A 22,556-nucleotide genomic window follows, 5' to 3' on the forward strand; every position below is an offset into this window, starting at 1 on the left:
CCTATTGAATGCAGGTTAAGTACCAACAGTCTTCAAACTGGTTTACAGAGCCTTTTCTGACTGATGAACACCAGCATAGGGCCTTTATTTTATGATGGGAATCAATAAGATAAACAAAGTTTTAAACATCATTGCAAGAAACTGATTCTCTCCTATTGTTTTATATTATCTAAACCAAAAATGTGTTTGACTCTGGATTTTTAAAGGTAAGGTAGCAAGTCTGTAATCTCAAAATACAGTCCACTGAACAAAGATGTCCTAATTAATTTTTCTTCAGATGGAGCAGATGGCGCTTTTAATCCTGATGAGATCCAAAGACCACCTGTTAGAAGTTCCTTTTGGGAGCTAGATGATGTAGTGTGTAGCCAGCCTTCACGCAATCTCAGTCGGCCTGATGGTTTAGAAGATCCTGAGGATAGCAATGCAAGTTACCTTTTTTTCTTATTTCTTTTCCTTGATATAGTTACTGATGAGTTACCTAGAGTTTCACATGGGTTTTCCATAGCTGATAAACCTGATTTATTGTTATGTAAATTTGGAATTGGTTTTTCTTTTTCCTGAAAAATACTTTTGCTTGCTGTGAAAGGGAAAACTCCACTGATGACATTGTACTTGTTCCCCTAATCTCTTGAGTTACTGACAGCTTATTTTGGTATTAGGACAGTAGCTTCTTAATTTTTTTAAGTACTAAAGTAAAAAAAGTCAGGTAATCTCAACTCATTATTTCTGTCTCCTGTATGGTAGAATGAGAATTCAAAATGTAGCCACATCTCCCTCATTTTATTATAGGAATATAGGAACTAAAGTGGAAGAGAACAAATAAAAATGTAAAGGATTCAGATACCAGTATTTTCAGTTAAATACCTACTGTAAATTGGTATCCTAATAGATACATTATTCTAATCTGTTAATCTTTTGTTCTGTCTTCTGCAAGTCAGCATTTATTAATTTCCATTTTGAATGCTTTTTGGTATTGGACATGTGTTAGAAAGAGCTTAATTGACTATTGCCTAAAGCTGATTGAACTGAAAGAGATGCATTTGCACTGATTTTTTTTTTCTTTTAGGGCTTTGGATGTTTTAAGTTTCTGGTTAGCTTTTCTTTATAGTACAGCTAACTTGCACATTCTAGTATAAAAAATTGGCTTCTGTAATAAATTGGACTGTATGTCTTCATTTGAACAGGAACAGACCTATTACTCTTTGTTATTCCAAGTACTCTTGCACCTTCAGAAATATTAAACAAGAAATACCTTTCTGCAAAGTATTGTGCTCTTTGCAAGTACAGTGGTATCATGACCTGTTTCTCATTTAGTCTAGTTTGCCACATTTAATTGCTATTAACCTTTGCAGAAACTGATCAGTGTTCAGACAGGCATGATTTTAGCCCTGGTGCTCAGCACCTCTAATGGAGAAAAATGTATTTCTCCCTCCTACCTTTTGCTCCCAATGTCTATTACTGTGAATAATTAGAGAAACTGTCAGAGCTTTTGCAGCCTGCTCAAGATCTCGAATGTGAGCTTAATGCTGTCCCCACCTTTACTTCACATTTTGCATATTTAATCTGATCATTCTTGACGTAGCTATTACATCTGACAAGCTCTTCTCTTCTTTAGTCATCTGCTGCAGTTTAATTAGCAGGGTGTTTTCTCTGATCTATGTGCTTTGCCCTCTTGCAAACCCAAGAGAAACAGTGCTAGAGTCTTGTGCTCATTTGCAGACACAGCTTGGATTTTTGTAATGAGGTGGAATATAACAGGCTTAAATAAAGTTCAGCTTGAGAAAAGGTGCCTTTAAATCAAATAACTTGTATCTTTATTTTTATTTGCAATTGAGAATCAGTTGCTTGTTCGTCACCCAAATAGACTGTATGTATAGTGTAGAAATTTTTATGGAAATGAGAAGCTGCAGAATCTTTCTAGGGAGACTTAGTAATATGCCAAAGATAAAACAGGTCTGAGGCAGGATGTAAATAAATAACCAGGAAAAACATATGTAGGTGATTCATTATAAAGAAGAGTCTGTCATTTGTGCAGAAGAAACAGCAAATATAAAATGATAAATATGAGGAGATTACCATTTCATGGGCTGTTTTTTGAAATAAGGTATGTAAGATGTAGTTCTCTGCATTTTTTCAGCCAGCAGGATGTAGAGTCTTTTGCTGGAGGAGGGTTCCCTCCCAGAAGAAAAGGACGGGTAGGCTTGCTGCTTTGTTTAAAATGCTACTATTGTATGGACTTCTACTGTCCTCCTGTCCTCATTCCTATTACTACACATTATATTATTTTAAAAAATTAAGGGTGTTGTAATCACTTCCACCTCTTCATGGCTGTTTTGGTTGTGGTTCACCTATGATGATGAACATGTCTACTTCTTTTATCTACTTCAGATCTTTTAGCCATGCAGAGGTAGAAGTGACTATAACACCCTTAATTTCTTAAACTAATATAACACAAGATATTCAAATGCCTCAGAATTTTTGGGCTGTTGTGTTCCAATTTGATTTCTTGCGAAACTTGGTTCCTTAGAAATGGGCACTTCCATGTCTTTGGTTGTCATAAAAACCCTTCAGTTTTGTATAACTAGGAAGAGTTTCCAGGATTCTTGTAGCTTTGACTTTTGGAACTCATAGGCCAATTAAACTGATTTCTGAGAGGGATAAATTGGTCTGTGTTAATAGTTCCAGCTGGGCATGTGCACAGTGGTGATTGTGTTTGGAGTGGCTGACTTGCCCCAGGTTCCTGCTGTCATCTACTCAACGCTAACTTTCCATTTACTCATGATCCTGTAATTGACCAAAATGGAATTCTTGGGAGCAAAGAATTCCTAGTAGTAAGAGAGAGATCCATAAACAAAACATACATACATATCTGTATAAAAAATACCAAAATATGAGTTTTAGAAATGTAGTCCTAATTACAGTTGGCAGCAAGCCCAGAATAACTATCCTGAGACTATTAAACAATGTTTTAGTCATGGTAAATTTGTAGGGGATGGAGAATGTAACTCTTGGCAACTGAGCACCAGGTCAGGATATTTTTTCAGGTAACTCCAAAATGGCCTTTCTTCTAGCAAAAGCCCCCACAATGCATTATTACCCTGATCTGACCCTGGCAGCCAATTACAATCTTTTGCATAGAGAGGACATGAAAAGAGCAGTTGGTATCCAGGTGTCTCTTGGGAGAGCAGACTGCTTGCAGAAAGGTTGAGGAGCCTAGAGGAGTAAGTTTGATCTTACAAACAACAGAACTGAATCACAGAATAAAATGTATGTGCCCTTCCTCCCAGTGTATCTGCCCTGCATGTCAGCTCTGTGTCCATGTTTTTTTAAGGCCTAGGATGGACATTGGTTTCTTACTTCTGCATGTCAGAATGATATGGAGCACTTGGGGATGGGGTTTTTTACTGTGTCACACAGCTTTCTAATTTCTGTTTGACAATCCTGGAACTGTTTACACTTGTAATTCTGAAAGCAGTACTTGAGATGGAATTTGTTGGTTTCAGTAAAATTAATTGAGTTGCACTTACTTCTGACCGTTTCATGTCTGGCTTTCCCTTCTTCCCCTAGTGGCAAATCCCTTTTTTTACGAAGCTTTAGTGTGTAGTACTGTATTTATCTTCATGATTCATTTAATCTGTGGAACTCATTGTGGCATTTTTTTAAAGAGCCAGAGGTACAGTCCAGTGATAATAGTTAAGTCATGATGTTAAAGATATCCTTTATAATTCATTCACTTAATTATTCAGACTGAGTTCAGGAGGCCTGGCGCTTGTTCTGCTACAGGATCACAATGCCAGCCTGTGGGTCCATGGTACCAGTCTTTTCCTAAGGACCTTAGACTGTGTACCCACACTGTGTACCCACAGTGTTACATCACTGTAGGGCACTGTGTGCAGCCATGTCCCTGTCTCTGGTCATCAGTCTGGACTGCAAGAAAGGTGGCTTTGGATCTACATAAAGGGCAGATTAAACTGTTTCTTTCTCAAAGTATGGACTGTGGGCTTTCATCAAAACCACTTGGATGACTCAACCTCGTACTATTGAAGCAAGCTGATGACTTTGCTTAACATAAACATAGGCAAGAGGCACTGAGGCCTGGTGTCCCAGCAATTGTTGTCATAATCTCTGTAAAGCAGCTTGAAAAACCACATCATTTTGTCTTTTGAGCTGTCAGGAATGGTTCTTTTTCCTGGGGGAGAGTGATGGGTGTTTAAATGCCAGGTTGAAAAGCATGTGTAACCTTATCTATATGAATAAAGAATGGGTTCCAGGATGATACCAGGCACTAAGTGGCTGTGAACCAAGATGAGACCCACGTGAACCATGATGATCTGTCCTCCCCCCATAAAGTGCTCTGTTTTACATGGAACACTTAGGAGCTTTGTCCATAAGAAATGCCAGAAGTAGACAGTTGTTGGAGCCCAATACAATGGTACCTTCTCTGTTTTCCAGAAATTCCAAGTTACCCCAGAGTGCTGCATGAGAATTTTTAGTTTTTGGTGACTGTGTAGTGTTTACTGTAACTTGTAATTAGAATAGCTGGGAAGTCCTCTCAGACTAAGATGAAATTCTCATGGTTCCTGTTTGGCCATGCCGTGGTTACACAGTAATCTCTGTAACATCTCTGTGAGGTCAGCTCAACACAGAGACATTTGCATTCTTCTTGTGTGGGTTAGGCGTCCCAAAAGGTTAAGAACTGATCCCTGTGACTTTGCCAAGAGCAAAAGTACACTGAAGAGACAGACGTTCTGTATCCTAACAGGGTAGTATCAGTACATACTTAGTATTGACATTCTTGTACAGGGCCTGGGTCAGAAGCTGCTGTAAGGAACACACAGTATGAATTTCTCAATTAGGGGAATTGGGCCATGAGAAGGCTGGAGCCCTAGGACATTCCAAAAGCTTTTACGTGTGCTTGCCTTGCGTTGAAGAGAGTTCTTGCAGGGCAGCTGTGTAGGACAGTGCAGGTGTGCCTATTCAGAGGAAAGCATCGTCCTTTTCTTCAGATGTTTCTTTAAAAGGAACAAGGAGGAAGGTTACATTTGGATGTAGTAGGGTACCACACTTGCCAGAAGCTGAAAGAGAGGGCAAAGGCTGTAAATAATTTTATCTTGCCTCGTGCCTTAAAAAAAAAAAGGGGGGGGGAAGGAGGGGGAAAGTCATTATACTTAAGAAATTAACTGCCTGTGTTTGTAGTGGAGCTGTTTTACTGATGGAAGATGCACATTAATTTTCTTGGTTAAGTCCTGGTGTGCTTCAGTCTGGTATTCAGCAAATTTGTTGTGTTTTTGTACAAGATGTAGCATTGTAGCATGAGAGTACTTAAACCAAAATAGTTTTTCTTTCTTAATACATCTATCCTGTCTCCTTCATGACAAAAGGAACAACTGATGAGTTTTAAAACTCATATGCCCTTTTCACTGCAGGTGCAAAGCAAACAAACTGCAAGATTATGTTTGTTGCCAGCTTCTTGTCATAGCAGGCCCCACTGCCTGCTTAATGGAAATGTTAAATGGTTGAAACCAAACAGGTGTTGTCAGAAGAATATTGAGGAAATTTCGCATCCTTCCCTGTTCCATTAACCCTTTGTAAGGGGAAAGTACGCTAGCCTAAATGTATGTTTGCATATGAGTTATCTGTAAAAAACAAAACACAGCATATGTGCTCCTTCACACATCATTTTTTGCAGATCAGCTAAATAATTCCTAGCCCTTGCTTTTAATGCATCTTTGAGAAAAAAAAGGAAAATGAGGTGGGAGTTGGAGTTCCAAAAATCTTGCAGTGTACCTGTATTTCTGCCTTGAAATTACTCCATTTTGTGCTCCATTGTTGAATTGCAGAGTAGAGCCAAGATGTACAAAAGTAAAACTTAGGCTGCAGAAATTTCAGAGTGAAAGTATATTTCATCTGAGTTTGTGTTTGATAACAAAAATGCATATTGAGGAAAAAAAACAACCTTGTTTTGGTAGGGGTTAGCCTTTAAAATACTTTCTCTTTTCAATAGGATGATGACAACACTGTACCTTCTGCTCCTGATCCTCCAAGTCTACTCTTGCGTGAGCGGGGCACAGGCTTCTGCTTTGATTCCAGGTAGATGTTATCTTGTGTTGGTCTTTAAGGGCATGGAGAGGTTTCTGTAGAACTACCCAAGGGTGGGGGTGCAGGTGAAAAGCTACAGAGCATTTTAATGAGTGTTTGGTTTACAATTAACTGGCACAGAATATGCCGTGAGACAGGGCAGGCTGTTCATACTATACCTTTGATGGAATTTAGACAAATTTTTTAGTAAATGAATGAATAACTTTTGTTTTTTCCCCTCTCTTGCCAACCTAAATGTGAACCTAAGTTTAGAGCTTTTATAAAGTGTTATGTTTGCCAAGAGCAAGCATTTATGAGCAGAGAGAGTGGTTTCCCATGAAACTGTTTGGCCATTAAGGCATTCAGTAGATTTGTATTCAGTGGTAGCTGGAGTAAGGTCAAAATTATGTTGCTTTTAAAATGCCAGGTTATTTTGGAATTTGCATGTGAAACTACTCTGACTGTATTGAGTGCTTTTGGAGAAACATTTAAATGAACTGGATGATACTTGGATACAAAGTCCACTCAAATTGAAGTTGGTAGTAAAGTTCTGAATGTCGCTGGCAGCAGGATCCTGCTTTTAGTTTGCATTAACAGAATAAATAGAAATAAACTGTTCCCCTTTTTCTTCCTCTTCACCTAATTGCGAAGTTTTGATGTGCAGAAGAAATGTCCTCTCTGTGATGTGATGTTTCCCCCAAACTACGACCAGAGCAAGTTTGAGGAGCACGTTGAGAGCCACTGGAAGGTTTGTCCCATGTGCAGCGAGCAGTTCCCGCCCGACTACGACCAGCAAGGCTTCGAGAGGCACGTCCAGACGCACTTTGATCAGAACGTATTAAATTTCGATTAAATACTTTGTTTTGCAGTGTAGCTTAAAGCCCCACCACTTTGAGTAGTCCATCTCCAAAACAAAAGCAGTGCAGCTTTCTGTAACAGTGCAAAATTCTGATTAAAAGCTCATGTACTCTAATGGGAGCCATGGCTGTAAGCTGCTATGGGGTTATCTTCTCTCTCTGCCTAACACTGTACTAAGGAAACCCACAACCCCTCACTTTGTTGTGTATGTAGCTATTTATTCCCCTACTTAGTGGAATTTCTTCCCCTACTTAGTGGAATGCCTAAGGACACAGGAATGACTGAGCCTCAGAAAAAATGAGACCGGCTTCATGGTGTTCTTCAGCTACATGTAAAAAACATCACCAAAACCACCTGTGGTTTCTCTTAACCTTGATAACTGAGGCACAATTAAAAATGTAATAAGCAGGTGTCTCTTCTAGCAAATCCACGTAGTTTTTCTCTGAGTAACACTGAAATTGGAAAGTTACATTACTTACCTTATGAAAATATAGTTTTCTAGTACATTTCTGAGATGTAGATGCATGTACTGTGAGATTCCAGGCTTGCAACAAGAGGATTGGTAAATACTTCAGTTTCACATGCAGAATGTTTGCCTTAAGGAATAACATTAAATGAGGTATGTTATACTTTCAGGCAGTGGTTTTGAGTTGAAAGAGACTGCTGTGCTTAAATGCCTACAAGTAATTGTTTAAAAAAGTCATTGCCATTATGTTGCAGTTTTATTCAGTAGAAAATATTGTTCTGTTTTCACAACAGTGGATTGTGTTCCTTCTGGCTTTTGAAACGTTTTGCGTTTTAACTTTATGTATTTCTTTCCAATAAGTAAAACCACGTGTGTATATCTAAACATTTTATATTTACTTTAACTGTATTAAGTAAATTTGCTTCCCACTTGCTGTACAGTAGTCTTGTTACATTAAAAGCAGAATTATTCATGGAGTCAGTGGTCTGTTTTCCCTGCTGCTCATTTTGAAATTAAACAGAGTATAGACTTCACTAAGGAGTAAATGATGACTCAGCATTTTATGGCATAGGGTTGCTATTCACATCTGTTTGTGTTCTTTCTTTGAGAGACAGACTCTGGGATTAAGGCTTAGAGTAGCCTCTGTTGACTGCAGTTCCCTCCTGAACACTTACAATATCCAGTTAATGCAGGAGTTAACTAAAAACTGCATGACGTGTATGAATTGCAGTGTCCTGGGCAGCAGCAACTCATCAATGCTCGTGTGCCATTTGCAGTATTAAGATTTTTGTAACTGGGAGCTTCATACCAAGGGCTGGCCTGAGGTAAAGGATTTTTTTCTTACTGTAACTCAACAGCAGATGAAAACAGTTAGAACAGGCTTCAAGAGTTTGAGGATACCAAAGTAAAATAAACAAAGACTATACACAGCCCAAGAATTTAACTTTAGGTTAGGAATGAGAAAAGAGCAGTCTTTTTAGGTCAGAGGCAGTTTATTTTAAATGTGATTTGATTTACATTTATAAGCAGCTTTCCTGACAGGAATTCTTTAAGTTGCCTTCAGTTCTAAAACAAACCTCTGTCACTTTCAAACTTAAAGTACTTTGTCCCCAACAAAACATATGAAAATATAATTTAAAGCACACTTTTCACAGACACAGTACAATACATTCACTATACACAGTATAACAAAATAGTCCCATCTTTACCTGTTTAATAATACTGTCACAATGAATAGGTAAATAGAAACTGGAATTTCAGTTTTATAGTTGAAAGGAATTTACATGCAACAATGATGTTTTACAACTGTTTAGCTGTTGAACGAACTCGCCCAGCCTGTCGTTCTTGCACTAGGAGCAGAGCCAAAACGTGTTTGCTGGCCAGATCTGTTGCCAAAGCTGCAGAAGGTGGGAAGTGGCCACTTGGGGCCTTGTGTGTACCAGTAACTCTCATGTCTGGATCATCCTTTAAACCTGGCTGTCACGGTCACCTCTCTGGTATCTGAGAGAGGGATGTTTCGCTTCACTTTGGCTGTTCTAAACACTTACTCATTAGGATGGTTCTTACGTGTTTTAATGAGACTTTTACTCTGCTGGAGAAAAGGTAATTGTCATCCTTACAAAGTTTTCATTTAAAGCTTTGGAAAAAAAATAGAGAAAGCTCATTCCTCCTTTATGTGAGCTTTCTTTTGCACTTAAAAGAACAGGAACCAAGCCAAGGCGATGACTGTTAAAACTGGGAGTTCCTCCTACACCCTTGCCAGGCAAAGGAGTGTTCAGGCTAGGGCTGGTGGAGGGTGCCCACCTCTGCTCCTGGCCAGCTGAACTCCAGGAATAGCACTTGTGAGAAGAATGCTCAAGGCAGGATGGCAAGCAACAAATGTTCAGGTATGGTCCAGACACGAAGCGCTCTCATGTTGGCTTTTAAGTCAGTCTCTGACCACCTGCTGCAAGAAGCACTTAATCTTCGATAAGGCTCAAATGTCATATTTCAGCAAAATTAATTGTAAAGCTAAACAGAGACTTCCAAATGGAATGCGGTGACCTACAATGAGAAGCAAAAAATGCACAAAGAAAATCTGAAAACACAATGAACGTGAGGGAGAGGCATTAGAACTCCCTTAGCACAACTAACGGACCTCCTTAAACCATGCGCTGAATTTCTCATTTTTATTTGCAACCGCAGCACATGCTCGTACAGTAGTTGCAAGAATTGGCAACACATAAAACATTAAATCTGTTGGCAATAGAGAACTACAAAGTGCTTCAAAACTTCATCTGAGATGAAGATAATTGTTTCTCACACACACATAAATTTGCACTTAAGTATTTCCAAGTGTCTTTCTAACAGATAGTTCAGGGGTAAATATTTAGTTGGACTGGGATATTGGTCCTCAAAAGTTTGATGGGCATGAACATAATATGACATCATGTACAGAGAAAAAAATGTAATTGCTAACACTAAAGTGATTGTTTACTAGTTCGAATGGCAAGGTTTTCAGCATTTCAAGAGGGAGGAAAAAAAAAATATTTGCAAGATAATATAAAATACAGCAAGCACACCTTTTTATGTATGTTATTTAAGTATGAAAATATTTTTAGCATATTATGTTAAACATTCTTTCTTATTTATATTTCCATTACCTAAAAGACTTGCTACTCCACTGATAACTCCGTTATGTAAGGCATGTTAACTATAGTTTGATGAGGGCTGTACTGTTTTGGTTTTGCACACACATTGACAGATGCATCGAAAGTCTTCATCACATTACAATCTTGAAAGGATGTCAGTGCCAAGCTCTCCTCCTCGCGTTCCTGTCCCACACGTCAGTACAACTAAATACACAACGTCCCCCTAGTTCTTATTTTTTTTGTTTTTTTGGAGAAAAATGTTCTGAAGAACCTATAGCTTTTATAGCACCTTATCTCAAAGTAATGAAAATGGGTAAGATGATAACATGTGCAAATGTACAAAATCATTAACTCTACAAAGATACATCATTCCAAAATTACAGAAAATTTTAAAGCATGCATTTAATTTTTTGAAAGGGTTGCTGAGTGCTTCCCCTGAAAAAGGTGGCTGTTCTCAAAATCAGCAACTGCTGGTGAGGATTTCTTGGCACATTTGTGACCAGCATGTTATTGCTGCATCTTCCTGATGATCTCAGCAGACACGGGGGGATGGAAATTGATTGTGTGGTGCCGCAGGCCCTGAGCTGTCTTGTAACTCTTTCCACAGCGACATTTGAATGGTTTGCGTACGCGGATTTGTGTTCGGTGGCCATTCTTGGCGTGGTACTTGATACCGTTCACATTCTGTGAGGGAGAAGGGAAAATGTCAGTGCTCAGGTGGGCTGACACGGGCTCTGCTTCCAGTTAAAACCTGAAAATGGATCAATGTCATGAGCAAAATCCTGTAACTGCCAGGAGCCAGCAGCTCCCACTGGGTATTACACATGGGCTGCACTCCCAGGGTACCAGATGGGACAAGGAAAAGAATTTCAAAACTTACCTACCTGGCTAATCCTGGTTTTTATCTCCCAATAGACGTCACTTCCCAAAGAATACCATTTAATGGACTCACACATGGTTGCTCTTTGCGTCCTGACATCTTTTTCATATAGCACTGACAAATCTTATTCAGAGGTTCATTTACAAGCAAACAAAGAATTGGCATGAAAACTTGGGTCACACCTCTTTAAAGAGCTGAGACTCCCCCATGGTGTGTCTGTTCTGTTTTGTGTCATTGTTTCTAGATACATCTTTTAGCTCCAGCAAATTCTGATCGTTTACACACTGCCTCCAAAGAAATAACTGCAGGGAATGCTTAACTCAAAAAAGTTACACAGGACACTTAAAAAATAATCCAGAGAAGCTGTCTTCAAAATAGCTATTGTTTGGGAATACTCCACAGCTCAAACTGGAGAGCTTATCCCCACTAGTGCAAAACACAGCAACACAACACACACCCTGTTACACTGGCAAGGGTGGGAAACAGGCCACACTTCTGCCATGTCAACCAAAAAACCTTACTAAACATAAATCAAAGTAATTCCTCTGTTTTCCTTTTCACATATTTCTGACAAAAAATGGAAGAAGCTGTTGTGATCTCAGCAGCTGTTCTGATACTGTTCTGTGGAGTACACTGGAGTCTCTCATCTGCTCCCACTAAAAGAGCTCTGATTTTTGGATGAATAAGCAAAGGCATACTGTCTTTCATTTGAGCTTCTCCTAGGATGAAACCAAAGAAGATAGTGTTTGTGACAAAAAGAGACAGTTCCAAGGCTGTCCTGTGTTCTCTCTAAAAGATTCCAGATATGTATCTCAGTATTTTTTTAAAGATTAGTAAAATAGAAAAGAAAAAGCTAAAAAGCTAACATCAACTAACAGCCTGCATATTAAACAACCCACTAAATTAGGTCTCAGGGATTTTGTCTTTGCTGAACGACTGCCTGGTGTTACACGTAACAGGAAGTTCCCTTGGCTCTTTAAACAACAAGTTTTTTCAATGTGCAGCTTACAGTAAGTAGAAGCTCCAGCTTGGAACTCACAGAAAAACTGTCTCAATTATCCACCCTGGAAAAGAGGTGCAAGACTGCAAGCAACTGCTCCTCCCACAGATTCATGCTCCTCTTCTCCAGAGCATCCAGGCAGTGACTCCTCACCTGAAGTTGCAAATCCAGCCTCTGAAATGTCCTTTACACCCTTAAAAATTCTGGACAGCCCCTGCACTGCTGTCCCCTGGAGACATGGGAGCTGAGAATCCCCCATGTCCAACACCAACCAGACACAGGAACACGAGCCATCAGGGCAGGGTTTGTCTGGGTGCAGAGCACTCAGAGGAGGCAGAAAGCTCTAGCACAACCCAAGAGCACCTCAAAGCTACACATCAGCCTCAAGGAGACTCAAGTGAATTCCCTGCAACTAATCTGAAATCCTGGGGCAGCTTTTGGATGCACCCACAGGGCCACTGGGGTAAGGGGGCCAGGACTGTCACTGGGTGGCAGGAGGACTTCATAAGGTGTCTGTCATCATCTGTATACCTTTAAGGACCTGTGCCTTCTAAAGAGGAGAAAATCTGGGGTGACCTGCTAAACTTTTGCTTCTGCACTGAAATTTTTAAAACAAGCCCTATTACCTATAATAACAATATTTGCCTAACAAAAACCTGTTCTTGTTTTAATTTTTTTAAGAAATCTCTTCTAGATACTTTTGAGCTACTATCAATTGCTACAGATGCCATAAATCTGCAATCACAAATTCCCTCACTATTCCATGTCAATGGTACTCTTCTCCTGATCCAGGTTTTTTAATGATCCATCAGCCCCAGTACACCCATTCCTTGGTGAAAGGGGAGAAAGTATTTTCAGGCAGCAAAATTTAAGGAGATGCTAAAGCATAAACCTAAAGGAATGAATTGGGCCATGGAAGGTTTGACAAACAGTAACCACATAGAGCATAAGGAACTTGTGTAATGTGAAATTTGACCTGTACTTCTGTCTAAAAGGAAACTGTTGTTAGAATTACAGTGACTCTTCGGCACTTTTTCCACTGCTGCAATGTAAACACTTTGTTGTACATCTGGGCTGAGTTTGCTGAGGTGCAGCAAAAGCCATGGCCAAACTCGTACATCACTTTTATTGCTCTGGTTACTTAGGTTGCTCACTATTTACTCTCACAGATGATTGAGGAAGAAGATGGCCATAGAGAAGGGCACTCTAAAAATCTTGAACAGGAGGAAACAATTATTAACCTGGGACCAGATCAGGAGGCGATAGAGAAGTTTAGACTGGCACTACCTGGTTTGCAAAGACACAAAGTCTCTTGTTGGGCAGGGCCCCTTTTGCACGGCAGGATTCACAAAGGCACTGCAATGCAGAGAACTTTTCCGACTTTAAGTAGGAAAAGACATCTCAAAAGGATGATTTGAGAGATTTCTTGTTTCAGCCTTGGACATTCATACATGTTTTTGTACTCTTGGCTCTTCATCTCAAAAGTTTTCTTTGTGGGTCCGGTTCCTCTGTTCGACTTGCAATCTCTGGCTTCCTCCTTTCTTTCAAGTAAATTCCCTTGCTTCCTTCTCACTTCAATATTCTCCTTCCCTAAGCTCTGCTGAGTTTCACCACTCATAGGTCAGCCTTCCTGGGGGTTTGTGCCACCTGACAGGACCTTCATCCTTTCACCTGTCAGACAGTGCCTCAGCAGCCTTGGAAGGTACCCCTTCTCTTCCTTCCCAAGGCCAAGAAAAGTCATGGATATAAGCTACATTCTGTATGCACTGAAATTTATTATTCTTTTTTATTACTAATTTTGCACAAACTAGAGAATTTAAGACAAATACTCCAGGGTTTTCTCTATACTAGCATATATGCATTATTTGTAGGGTTTGTTGTATCTACTGTGTTTCAAACTTCATTTGCTCTTTGGAGGTTGCCCGAGTAAGTTTATCTACATCTTAACCACATTTTCAAAGTCCTTCTCCAGAGCTAAAGACCACTCAGGGGTACTGAATCAAAGGAAAACTAATCAACACTTTCATAAATCCCCATTTTAACTCCTACAAGGTGGTATTTTGCAAAGCACATTAACTACTCAATAACCATACACTTCTGGACAGGGCATCTAAATTTGGATACGAATCCAAAGTCTGGTGAGGGTGAACTCGACAGAAACAAGGATTATACCTTTGGGTTTCCTGGAATCACACAGATGATTTTCTAAAAATCAAATTTCAGGCATCAAAGATGGATCACAGGAAGAAAAATTACCCATAAATGGAAAACTAGAAAGTAAATATAAATTCTTCTCTACCTCAATAAGCATAATTAAAGAAGAAAGCAAGCTTCAGAAATTAGTTCAAAGCCTTGTGTGTAAAGCATCTAGAAGTCAGTGTACTTCAGGTTTATTCAGATGTTTCTGACTATCCCACATGTAACTTAAAGAAAAATATTTCTCCCAGGATCTGTGGCTTCTCAAGAAAATCTCTGCCACACTATACAGACTACCAAAATACGTTGTAAGTAAAATAATTTTAAAAATAAAGTTCCTGAAGAACGACGAAATCTTTATGACTATTTGCACTGCCTATGGGAAAGTGCCAGGAGACAGCAGCTGGGCAGGAGGCCAGCAGGGGCTTCTGATACACATCTGGGCTTGTGTATAAACATGTTCTCCTTACAGTTTCCATTGTCCACCCCAGCCCGTTCCTCTGGAGTGTTTGTTGTACTCATTCTTGTCTTATTTACCTTTCCATAATGACTTTTCAGTGCAGAGGCCATCTCTTATCCTTGAACATTGTTTGTAAAAAGGTGCCCCATCCCTACTGGGTCCTTTAAGCAGTACTGAAATTCAAATAAAATCTCTAAAAATACCATTCTGCTTCTCAAACTTACGTCACCTAAGGCCAGACAAAAGAAAACTGTGTATATCTTCCTTTCCTCCTCTCTCCCTAAAGGAATGCATCCTTTCTCAGCCGTAAAGTGAGCCTGGCAATTACTGTATGTGCATGTCTGTGTTCCTGTTTGGAGCACTATAATTGTTTTACAGTCCTGACTGTGATTATCCAGTACCCACCAGAAAATCCCAGTGCTTTGATCACAGGACTCCCTACCCAGACTCCGTCAGACAAGCGGGTTAAGCAGAAGGAAGATAAAGAGGAAACAAGAAACACAGCTGACACAAAGCTAAAAGGAAGGAAACAAAGATAAAAATGCAAAAAGAAAAAACATAGGCTGAAAATAAAAAAGGGAGGAAACAGAGCCCACAGAAAAGAGAAATGAGGTGAGGCAGAGTTTAAGGAAATGTGCTTTTCTATCAGGATTAAACAGAGGTGAGTCTCTTACAAGAATATGGTACTTTTTATTTACTGCTGTTCTCTGTCAGCCCCTCTAAGGGTCATTAATTTGTTCCCCTGCCTGGCTGGTCTACCATTAATAGTGTACAAGATATCCCTTATAGACAGTCCTCATGCATTTGAGATGAAGGTAGTGAGATAGCAGGAACAGGCACAAACAGCTTGCTCATTTGGGCAATAAAAAGACAGAGGGCTGGCAGTCAAACAGAGAACAGACAGGATATAGCAAATTACAGGGTTCTCCTTCCAGACTTTGCCATTAAGCGAATGTTTTCTGCAATGTATAGATGCCCTCTGGGCACACGACTTCTAACAATCACCATGGCTTGTTTGCTTCCTGAGCTAGGGGATTTAGCTTTTTATACCATACCCTCTGTCTGGCACAGCTCCTGCCACACGCAAGGAAAGTACTGATCTTCAATAATGGGAGTTTATCTGCAAAGTAATGCTTGCAAGTAGTCCAAAACCATCTTTCCCTCTGCCCTGGCCCTGGAGATGGTGTTCAGTTTTTCCAGTAACTGGAGAATAAACACTATATAGTTCAGGATAATCTCAGCAAAAAGACTTGCATGTCCCTGAGAAACGAGCACACTGCTTTCTTGTCCATGTTTTATGAAACAGTGTTGTCAGGGTTAAGTGGTCTGTACAGGAACCTGAGTCTTGTCATTTGCTGCTATGGGAGCTGCTGCAGCATCACTGAAATAGGCTTTCATCCACTACATGGTTTCATGCACGGGCTTTCCATTCTTGGCACAGCTGTTTTATCTCAAATGCTATTGGCCTTCCTCTATTTCATACTTCTGCTCTCTTTTAAGTCCCTACTTACCAGTTATTTAAAGGACAAGCCATAAAATACAACCAACCCAGCCACCATGGTTTTTCTAGGGTGTACAGTTGGATTTTCCAGTAGTTCATGCAAAAACTTTAGAAAACAACTTAGAGGAAGTGTGCTCACCCACTACTTCCATTATGTCAGTGGTTAGAGAATGCCATACTGAACTGCAAGATGTTCCACACAATTTCATCTGTCTGTACTGAAGCAACACTCCTGTAACATCCTGGCATGTTCTACATTGGCAAGCTCAAGGTTCCAGTTTAGAAATGCTTCACTCACATAAAAAACACAGAAATTTCTCATGATGGAGAGCAATTAAAGAATGGGGCAGGGTGGGGGTGTCAGGGAATTGTTTCCCAGGGTGTCACACAAGGGGATGCGTGTGGGGTCACTGATGGCTGTGTAAATGTGCCATGGGAACTTGGACCCAGGACAGAATGATGCCAGGATTTCTGCAAGGCTCTGCCTTCCCAAGGTGAATTCTGACTTGCACGATGTTAACCACCACATTCCACACATCATCTTTAACAGAAAATGCACTGTCTCACTAAAGAGGAGGCAGTGTATCTAGGAGTTAAGCAGAAGGAATTGTTCCTGGCACAGATGGATAGAAGCTTTTCATTTCATGTTTCTGAAGGGGACCCAGGAGATTATCTTGCTTGTAGTACCTCTGGCACTCTGCAATTAATTTGTCTAAATAACAGAAAGCTCATTAAAAGCTTTTGCTCATGTAAAGCAAGAGTTGCAATATGTAATCTCTCTTGACAGGCAGTCATCCCTTGTAAAACGGATAAACCTGGCTGTGCTTGAGAGGAAACTAGTGGATAAAATATTCTGCTAAAATATCACAAAAATAATTGTGAATATCTATTAAATGAGAAGAGCGCAAACTGATTTTAGAGGCTTTCCCCACCACCTACAACAGCAGGAAACGAGGTAGGTCTGCACTACTACTTACCTTATATCTTTTTTTACATCCAGGAACAGGACAGGCAAAAGGTTTCTCATCCCCTCCATTCATGCACATTGAACTAAGGATAGCTTCAGAGCTGATAGCACTTTCTGTAGTCCAGGACTCATCACTGTCTGATTCTTCATAGTCTACTTCCTCTTCATCATATTCACTACCTAGAAAAGCAGGGTAGTCAGATAAAACAAGAATAAATAAGAGCACAGTGAGATAGCCCATTCTGCATTTATTACATCAGCCACAATGACTTGTAATTTCCCCACTTTTGTCTTTTCTGGAAGATAGTTATTTTAAATTTTACAACCGTATCTTTCTTGTAGTTATTTATTCCTTCATAAAGACACCAGTGGTTCTTTTTCTAATAACCAGGACAGGCATTATTAATATATCTTCATAAACTGTTAACTGCAAGGCACAGAAAGTTCAAAGGACTGATTTTAAAATGCAGTTTCATTGCTTCTCAAACACCAGGATCCAGGATCTTTCCCAGTGCCCTAACGGAAAATGTGCTCCCTCCCCTTCTCCAATTAAAGGTAATTTTAAGGCATTTCTTTATGCAATACAATACTGAAGAGTGTAATTCTACAGATCATAAACAGTGTAAAATAATATGTTGACAAGTCCTAATGTATTTACTAGCCCTTTGGAATTAATAGGAATTATAGCACAACATTAATAAGAATTATATTGTAGCAATTATAGTTGTGAAATTCATTCCCTCAGGTGTGGGTATAAATTGCATTGTGTGGCTGCCCTGAACAGACCGCATTATGTTCCAGATATGCTAAGACAGCCATCTGAGCAGCTGGTGCTGAGTTTATTTATTATTTTTAATTGCAATAACTATTAATGAAATCCTCTGAAAAAGTTAAATGTGAAACAAGAGAAATTAGAAAAGCAGAATTCCAACTGTAAAAATACACTTGAAAAAAGAAAAGCAGGGGAGGGAAGAGCCGCAGCTGATTAAAAAGAAAATATATGCACAGAGGGAGAGAGAGGGAAAGCCGAGGGAAACTTCTGTGGTGTCAGCAGGAGGTGGTGCTGTGTTTCCCCTCCCCTTTCTTCTTTCCCTTTCCCAGCTCTGCTAAATTTTATCCTTTCTGCTGAAAGACAATTTGGCTCTGAGTGCTGGAATAGCTCCCGCTATTAAAGACAGTTATGTGACACTTGCATGGCTCTTCCCTCATGTGCCCTTTCAGTGCACAGCTCTGAGCAGCCCTGCCCACCGAGGAGAAAACGCAGACAGATGCCTCATGGCACTTTAAAACATTCTGAATTCACAGGGAAAACCCACACTGCCAAGTACAATGGGTTTTTAGGGCTGTTTCTGCTTCTGCTGAAACTCCATACGTACCGCCCCTCTGGACTCCCCCAGCATTCCCAGTCAGACTCAGCACTGAGTAACAACACGTGGCAACTGGTAGCTGCCAGCAGCCAGGGCTCCTGAGCTTTGGGCAGGACAGATGTCAGGCTGTCCACGTTTCTGTCCCGTGGCTCCCATCTGTCTGGGATGGAGCACAGATGAGCAAAGAGGGATGGTTTCCCACCAGCGACAAGCGTCGACACGAGCGCACGCACAGGCCCTGCAGCGCATCTGGAAAACTCTGCCCTGCCGACTGCGGCTCCTCATCCCACTCGCAATGAGCGGGAGCCAAAGAAAGCATTATTGACCTCTTAAAATATTTCTGAACTCTAGGAACAGTTAACCTAAAATGAAGTTAAGAGTTGTTATAGTTTAATTAACTAGTAAAAAAATGGAGGCAAAACCACAACTCTGCTTCTACGATTTCCTGCCCTTGATTGTATCTGGATGGAAAAAATTCCTCAAGCTGTTCCTTTCAAACCTTTTAGCTCAGTGGGGTTTTTTTAAAGCAAATGAAACAGAAAACCCTATTGTAAACACACATATGCACTCCTAGAATGACAAAACATACAATTCTAAACACTGATACCAACAATTTCTGTCTTTATAATCACCCCCCGTTGTGTGCCCCCTTAAGAGCGGGTGATTTCTGCCCAAATAGGATTTTGTCCTCCTGAAGAAAACATAATTTGAAACTGTGCAACATCTCTTAGGGACACCACTTCTTTTAGTGATGATAAGGAGTATGCATTCATAAAGCAACAATCAGTGCTCTTTAAAACTTAATATGCAATATGATGTATAAAGTAAGAGATACACAACACAGTGGGAAGAAGCTGCAGTCAGTACTGTTTTGCATTTCCTTACGTTTTCCTAGAGGGATTAGGGGGTGCCCTTTTAATTTTTCTAGTAGTTTTGTACAGTAAGATCCAATTCTGTAAAAATGTTTGCCTGTACTTCAAAGGTAGACTCAGTGAAAGAGACAGAAGAGTCCAAACCGTGTGTGTGAGATCACACCACCCTTATGGTTTTCTTTTCACTGACTTACCCTAACAAAAATGCAAGATTTGGTCTAGTAGACTCAAAGCAGTTATTAAACCAGTATAAGCAAATGCTCCATTATCTTAAATTTTTAAATTCAGATGTCACTAAGATTTTATAAATACAATGAGCTTTTTTATATGAATGACCATATAAATATTTACTTGTTGAACAAAACAGTAATACTAATGGTGCAGTATGACTTCATATGAAGCTGGAACTGCAGCCTATCACTACTTTTATCTAACGGTGTCCTACTGAACTCAAGTGCTTCTACTTTCTTAAAAAAAAATAAAAATGAGAAACCCCAAATATATTTAAAAGGATCTTAGTATAAGGAAAATGCAAAAAAATTTACTGCCTTGAAAAATTTCATTAGCAATAAAAATTCAACCTTAAAATAATTATGTTGTTTCAGTTGTTATAGAAAAACAACACTGATTTAGTCATGCTTTTAACTGATTCTGCCACAGAATTTAATTTCCTCAGTTGTCAGTGTCAGAGCAGCAACCCATGTGGTGCCTCACCGACTGCGTGCAACACACCGGAGAGGGGGGAAATAAAACAAGAGGAAAAACAAAAAGCACAACGCGCAGGTTGGCGCTGCCATTACAAACAGCCCCTGGATGAGGTATTTTAATTAAGTGGCGCAGGGCTGAGCACGGTGGCTCTGTGAGGCCGTTCCCAGGCGGAGCAGGAGGCTCCATGTCAGGTGTACAAACTGCAACCCGAGCCGGCGCTGCCCCGGCTCCTGGGCAGCGTTCCCGGGGCCAGCCGTGCGCGAGGGGAAGCGCGCAGCAGCGCACTTTGATCAAGATACAGTGAGTTAATTGCTTGCCTTTTTTTTTTTAAGTTGCTTGGTGTTTCACAATTATATCTGTAAATATTTACTTTTTTTAAAGGAAAAAGAAAAAAAAAAACCAAAAGTGCCTTTGCATCTAACCTATGGCCTGCTCCAGGGTGTAACAACTGCGTGACTGGGGCAGTGTTTGCAGTAACTCTTCAGAGAGGTCCCAGAGAGCTGCCTTGCTGAGTGAACTCTGCTTGGATGCTGCCATGCTCATGGAAAACAGGATGCTCTGCTGGGGCACACTGCCCTCAGGGCACTGAGCTGAGCCATTCCTGTAGCATGTGGGCCAATGGCTCTACCCTTCCTCCTCACGCTTGGAAAGCACACTGAATGTTCCTCCCACTGAAAAATATGAGAACTAGGCTTCAGAAGCTTGAATAGCAAAAAAAATCTCCCCCAAAACTTGACAACACACAGTTCTATAAGAAAAAGCATCTAAACATCTGGCTGATAGAGAAGCACATGCTTTCAGCAAGGCACTATACAAATCTATAATATAATTATCATAACGAAATACTAGTTCTACCACAGAAAAAAAAAAAAAAAACAAACCAAAACCCTCTCCTCTGGCAATGCTTTTTCTGAGGCTTCTTACTAGATCATTGCTCTTTAACATAATATCCAGTTTCATCATCTGGCTTTCATTCAGAGACCCTAAACAGTTCTACCTTGGCCTAACCTAAACCACTGCTTTATTATCCAAATAACTCAGTAACATCTTCTTAATATTGCACCCGCCCTCGCATGCAATATTCCCTCAGTCCTGGCCCACAAAGCCATTTCCCCACTCCTCATTCTAGTGACCTTGCCAAAAGACTCACTTCATCTGTGCTGCCCCCAGCAGATCAAAAAATGAAACAAAAGAAAAGCAAGGAAAGAATGCTAGCTCAGCCTTTTTTTCCCCTGCAATTTTCCATGCTGAGACAATGCCACTACTCCTCAAAGGGGAGGCGAATTCCACTAGGCACAGCTCACAAAGTATGCCATATTGGAGCCAGATAGCACATAAAATTACCTGCTATGAGAAGCCACAAAATATACTGGGTCACAAAGAGTTCCAGCAAGTTACTTCTCTTGTAATTTTCACACTGCATTTAAACAACCCATCACAAATAAGGAAGCTGTCCATGTCACAGACAAAAGTAAAGACATGCACCAAAAGGGATTATGATTACTGTGTGCAGGACAAGAAGCCTTTGTAGTTTGACAAAAAGCAAAACTGACTGTAAAGACTTGGTCTGCACCTCTGCTGCCCGTCAGTTTTCCTATCAAAATCAGTGAGAATATCACTTAATCCTACAGCAAACATCTCACCTCTTTAATGCCCATCTACTACTTTTTCGTTTTCCAGTAGATGAAGTCAGTACTTTAAAGAGCTCAGAAATAGTTTGCAGAGAGCTCATTCATTTGCCATTATGGAACAGATAACATCCCAGCTACACTGCTGAAAATCTGGGGCCTCATCTTTTATATTTCTGGGGTTCATTCTGTATTCACACCACTTTAGCTAAGATAGATTCTGCCTTTTGCATGAGTGGATTCATTCTATCATGAGATTTACAGAGGATTTTCCCCTGAACTTTAAATGAATCTTGGTTCTAAAGCAGGTGCACAGCATTTGTCACTACATTTCTTTTCAAATCTAAGGACTTCTCTGCTGTGCCTTTAAATAGAAAAAAGACAAAGCTGATTTAAACCAGCACAAGCTGTGTGTGCCATTTTAATGAGCAGGATCTATCTTGACCTCTGATCAAGAACATAATGAGTCCTTCCTTTCTCCTCCCATGAAGAAAAGCAAACCCAAAACATCCTTGCCAATTATTTCTGTGACCAGAAAGCATACATTTAAGTATACAATGAATAACTGTAAGCAAATAGCTTACTGCAGTGGGAACCAACATTGCTAGTGTCACCAAAAGTTCATGGTAATTCCATGGATTTCTCATAAAAATTCAGCTTCACACTTTGTCCCGTGTGAGACTTGCAGTTTGTATTTCATAGAAACAGTTTTATGAGAGCACTTCTTATGTTAAGAACTCTGCATTCCCGTATAATGCGATAGATTCCTTGATAAAAAAAGTGACTTATTAATACTGTGTGAATTTTGGGTTAACACTAAAGCACATTTATGGATTTGTCAGACTTCTTCCCTCTATGCCCATGGATGCACACAGCAGGGACAATGTTCCTACAGCTGATACTCATTGCTGATCTAAAAACATATCAAGTAATTCAAAATGAACT

The 22,556-nt window shown here is 40.0% G+C and overlaps 2 protein-coding genes across 4 annotated transcripts in view; one reads left to right on the plus strand and one right to left on the minus strand.

The window, feature by feature from the left end:
- TAX1BP1 (Tax1 binding protein 1) overlaps window positions 1-7,878 on the plus strand; it is a 55,509-nt gene extending 47,631 nt beyond the window's left edge. For all 3 annotated transcript variants that reach the window (XM_058820785.1, XM_058820801.1, XM_058820794.1), the window contains 3 exons: window positions 278-423; window positions 6,005-6,090; window positions 6,730-7,878. In XM_058820785.1, coding sequence (XP_058676768.1) covers window positions 278-423; window positions 6,005-6,090; window positions 6,730-6,931 — 434 coding nt within the window. In that variant the 3' untranslated portion in view covers window positions 6,932-7,878. The remainder of the gene's footprint in view (window positions 1-277; window positions 424-6,004; window positions 6,091-6,729) is intronic.
- Window positions 7,879-8,425: 547 nt separating this feature from the next.
- JAZF1 (JAZF zinc finger 1) overlaps window positions 8,426-22,556 on the minus strand; it is a 185,296-nt gene continuing 171,165 nt past the window's right edge. Inside the window, exons 4-5 of the mRNA XM_058812465.1 lie at window positions 17,047-17,216; window positions 8,426-10,716 (exon numbers count right to left, since the gene is read on the minus strand). Coding sequence (XP_058668448.1) covers window positions 10,540-10,716; window positions 17,047-17,216 — 347 coding nt within the window. The 3' untranslated portion in view covers window positions 8,426-10,539. The remainder of the gene's footprint in view (window positions 10,717-17,046; window positions 17,217-22,556) is intronic.

The sequence above is a fragment of the Ammospiza caudacuta genome, chromosome 1 (assembly GCF_027887145.1).
Source record: "Ammospiza caudacuta isolate bAmmCau1 chromosome 1, bAmmCau1.pri, whole genome shotgun sequence".
Classification (NCBI taxonomy): Eukaryota; Metazoa; Chordata; class Aves; order Passeriformes; family Passerellidae; genus Ammospiza; species Ammospiza caudacuta.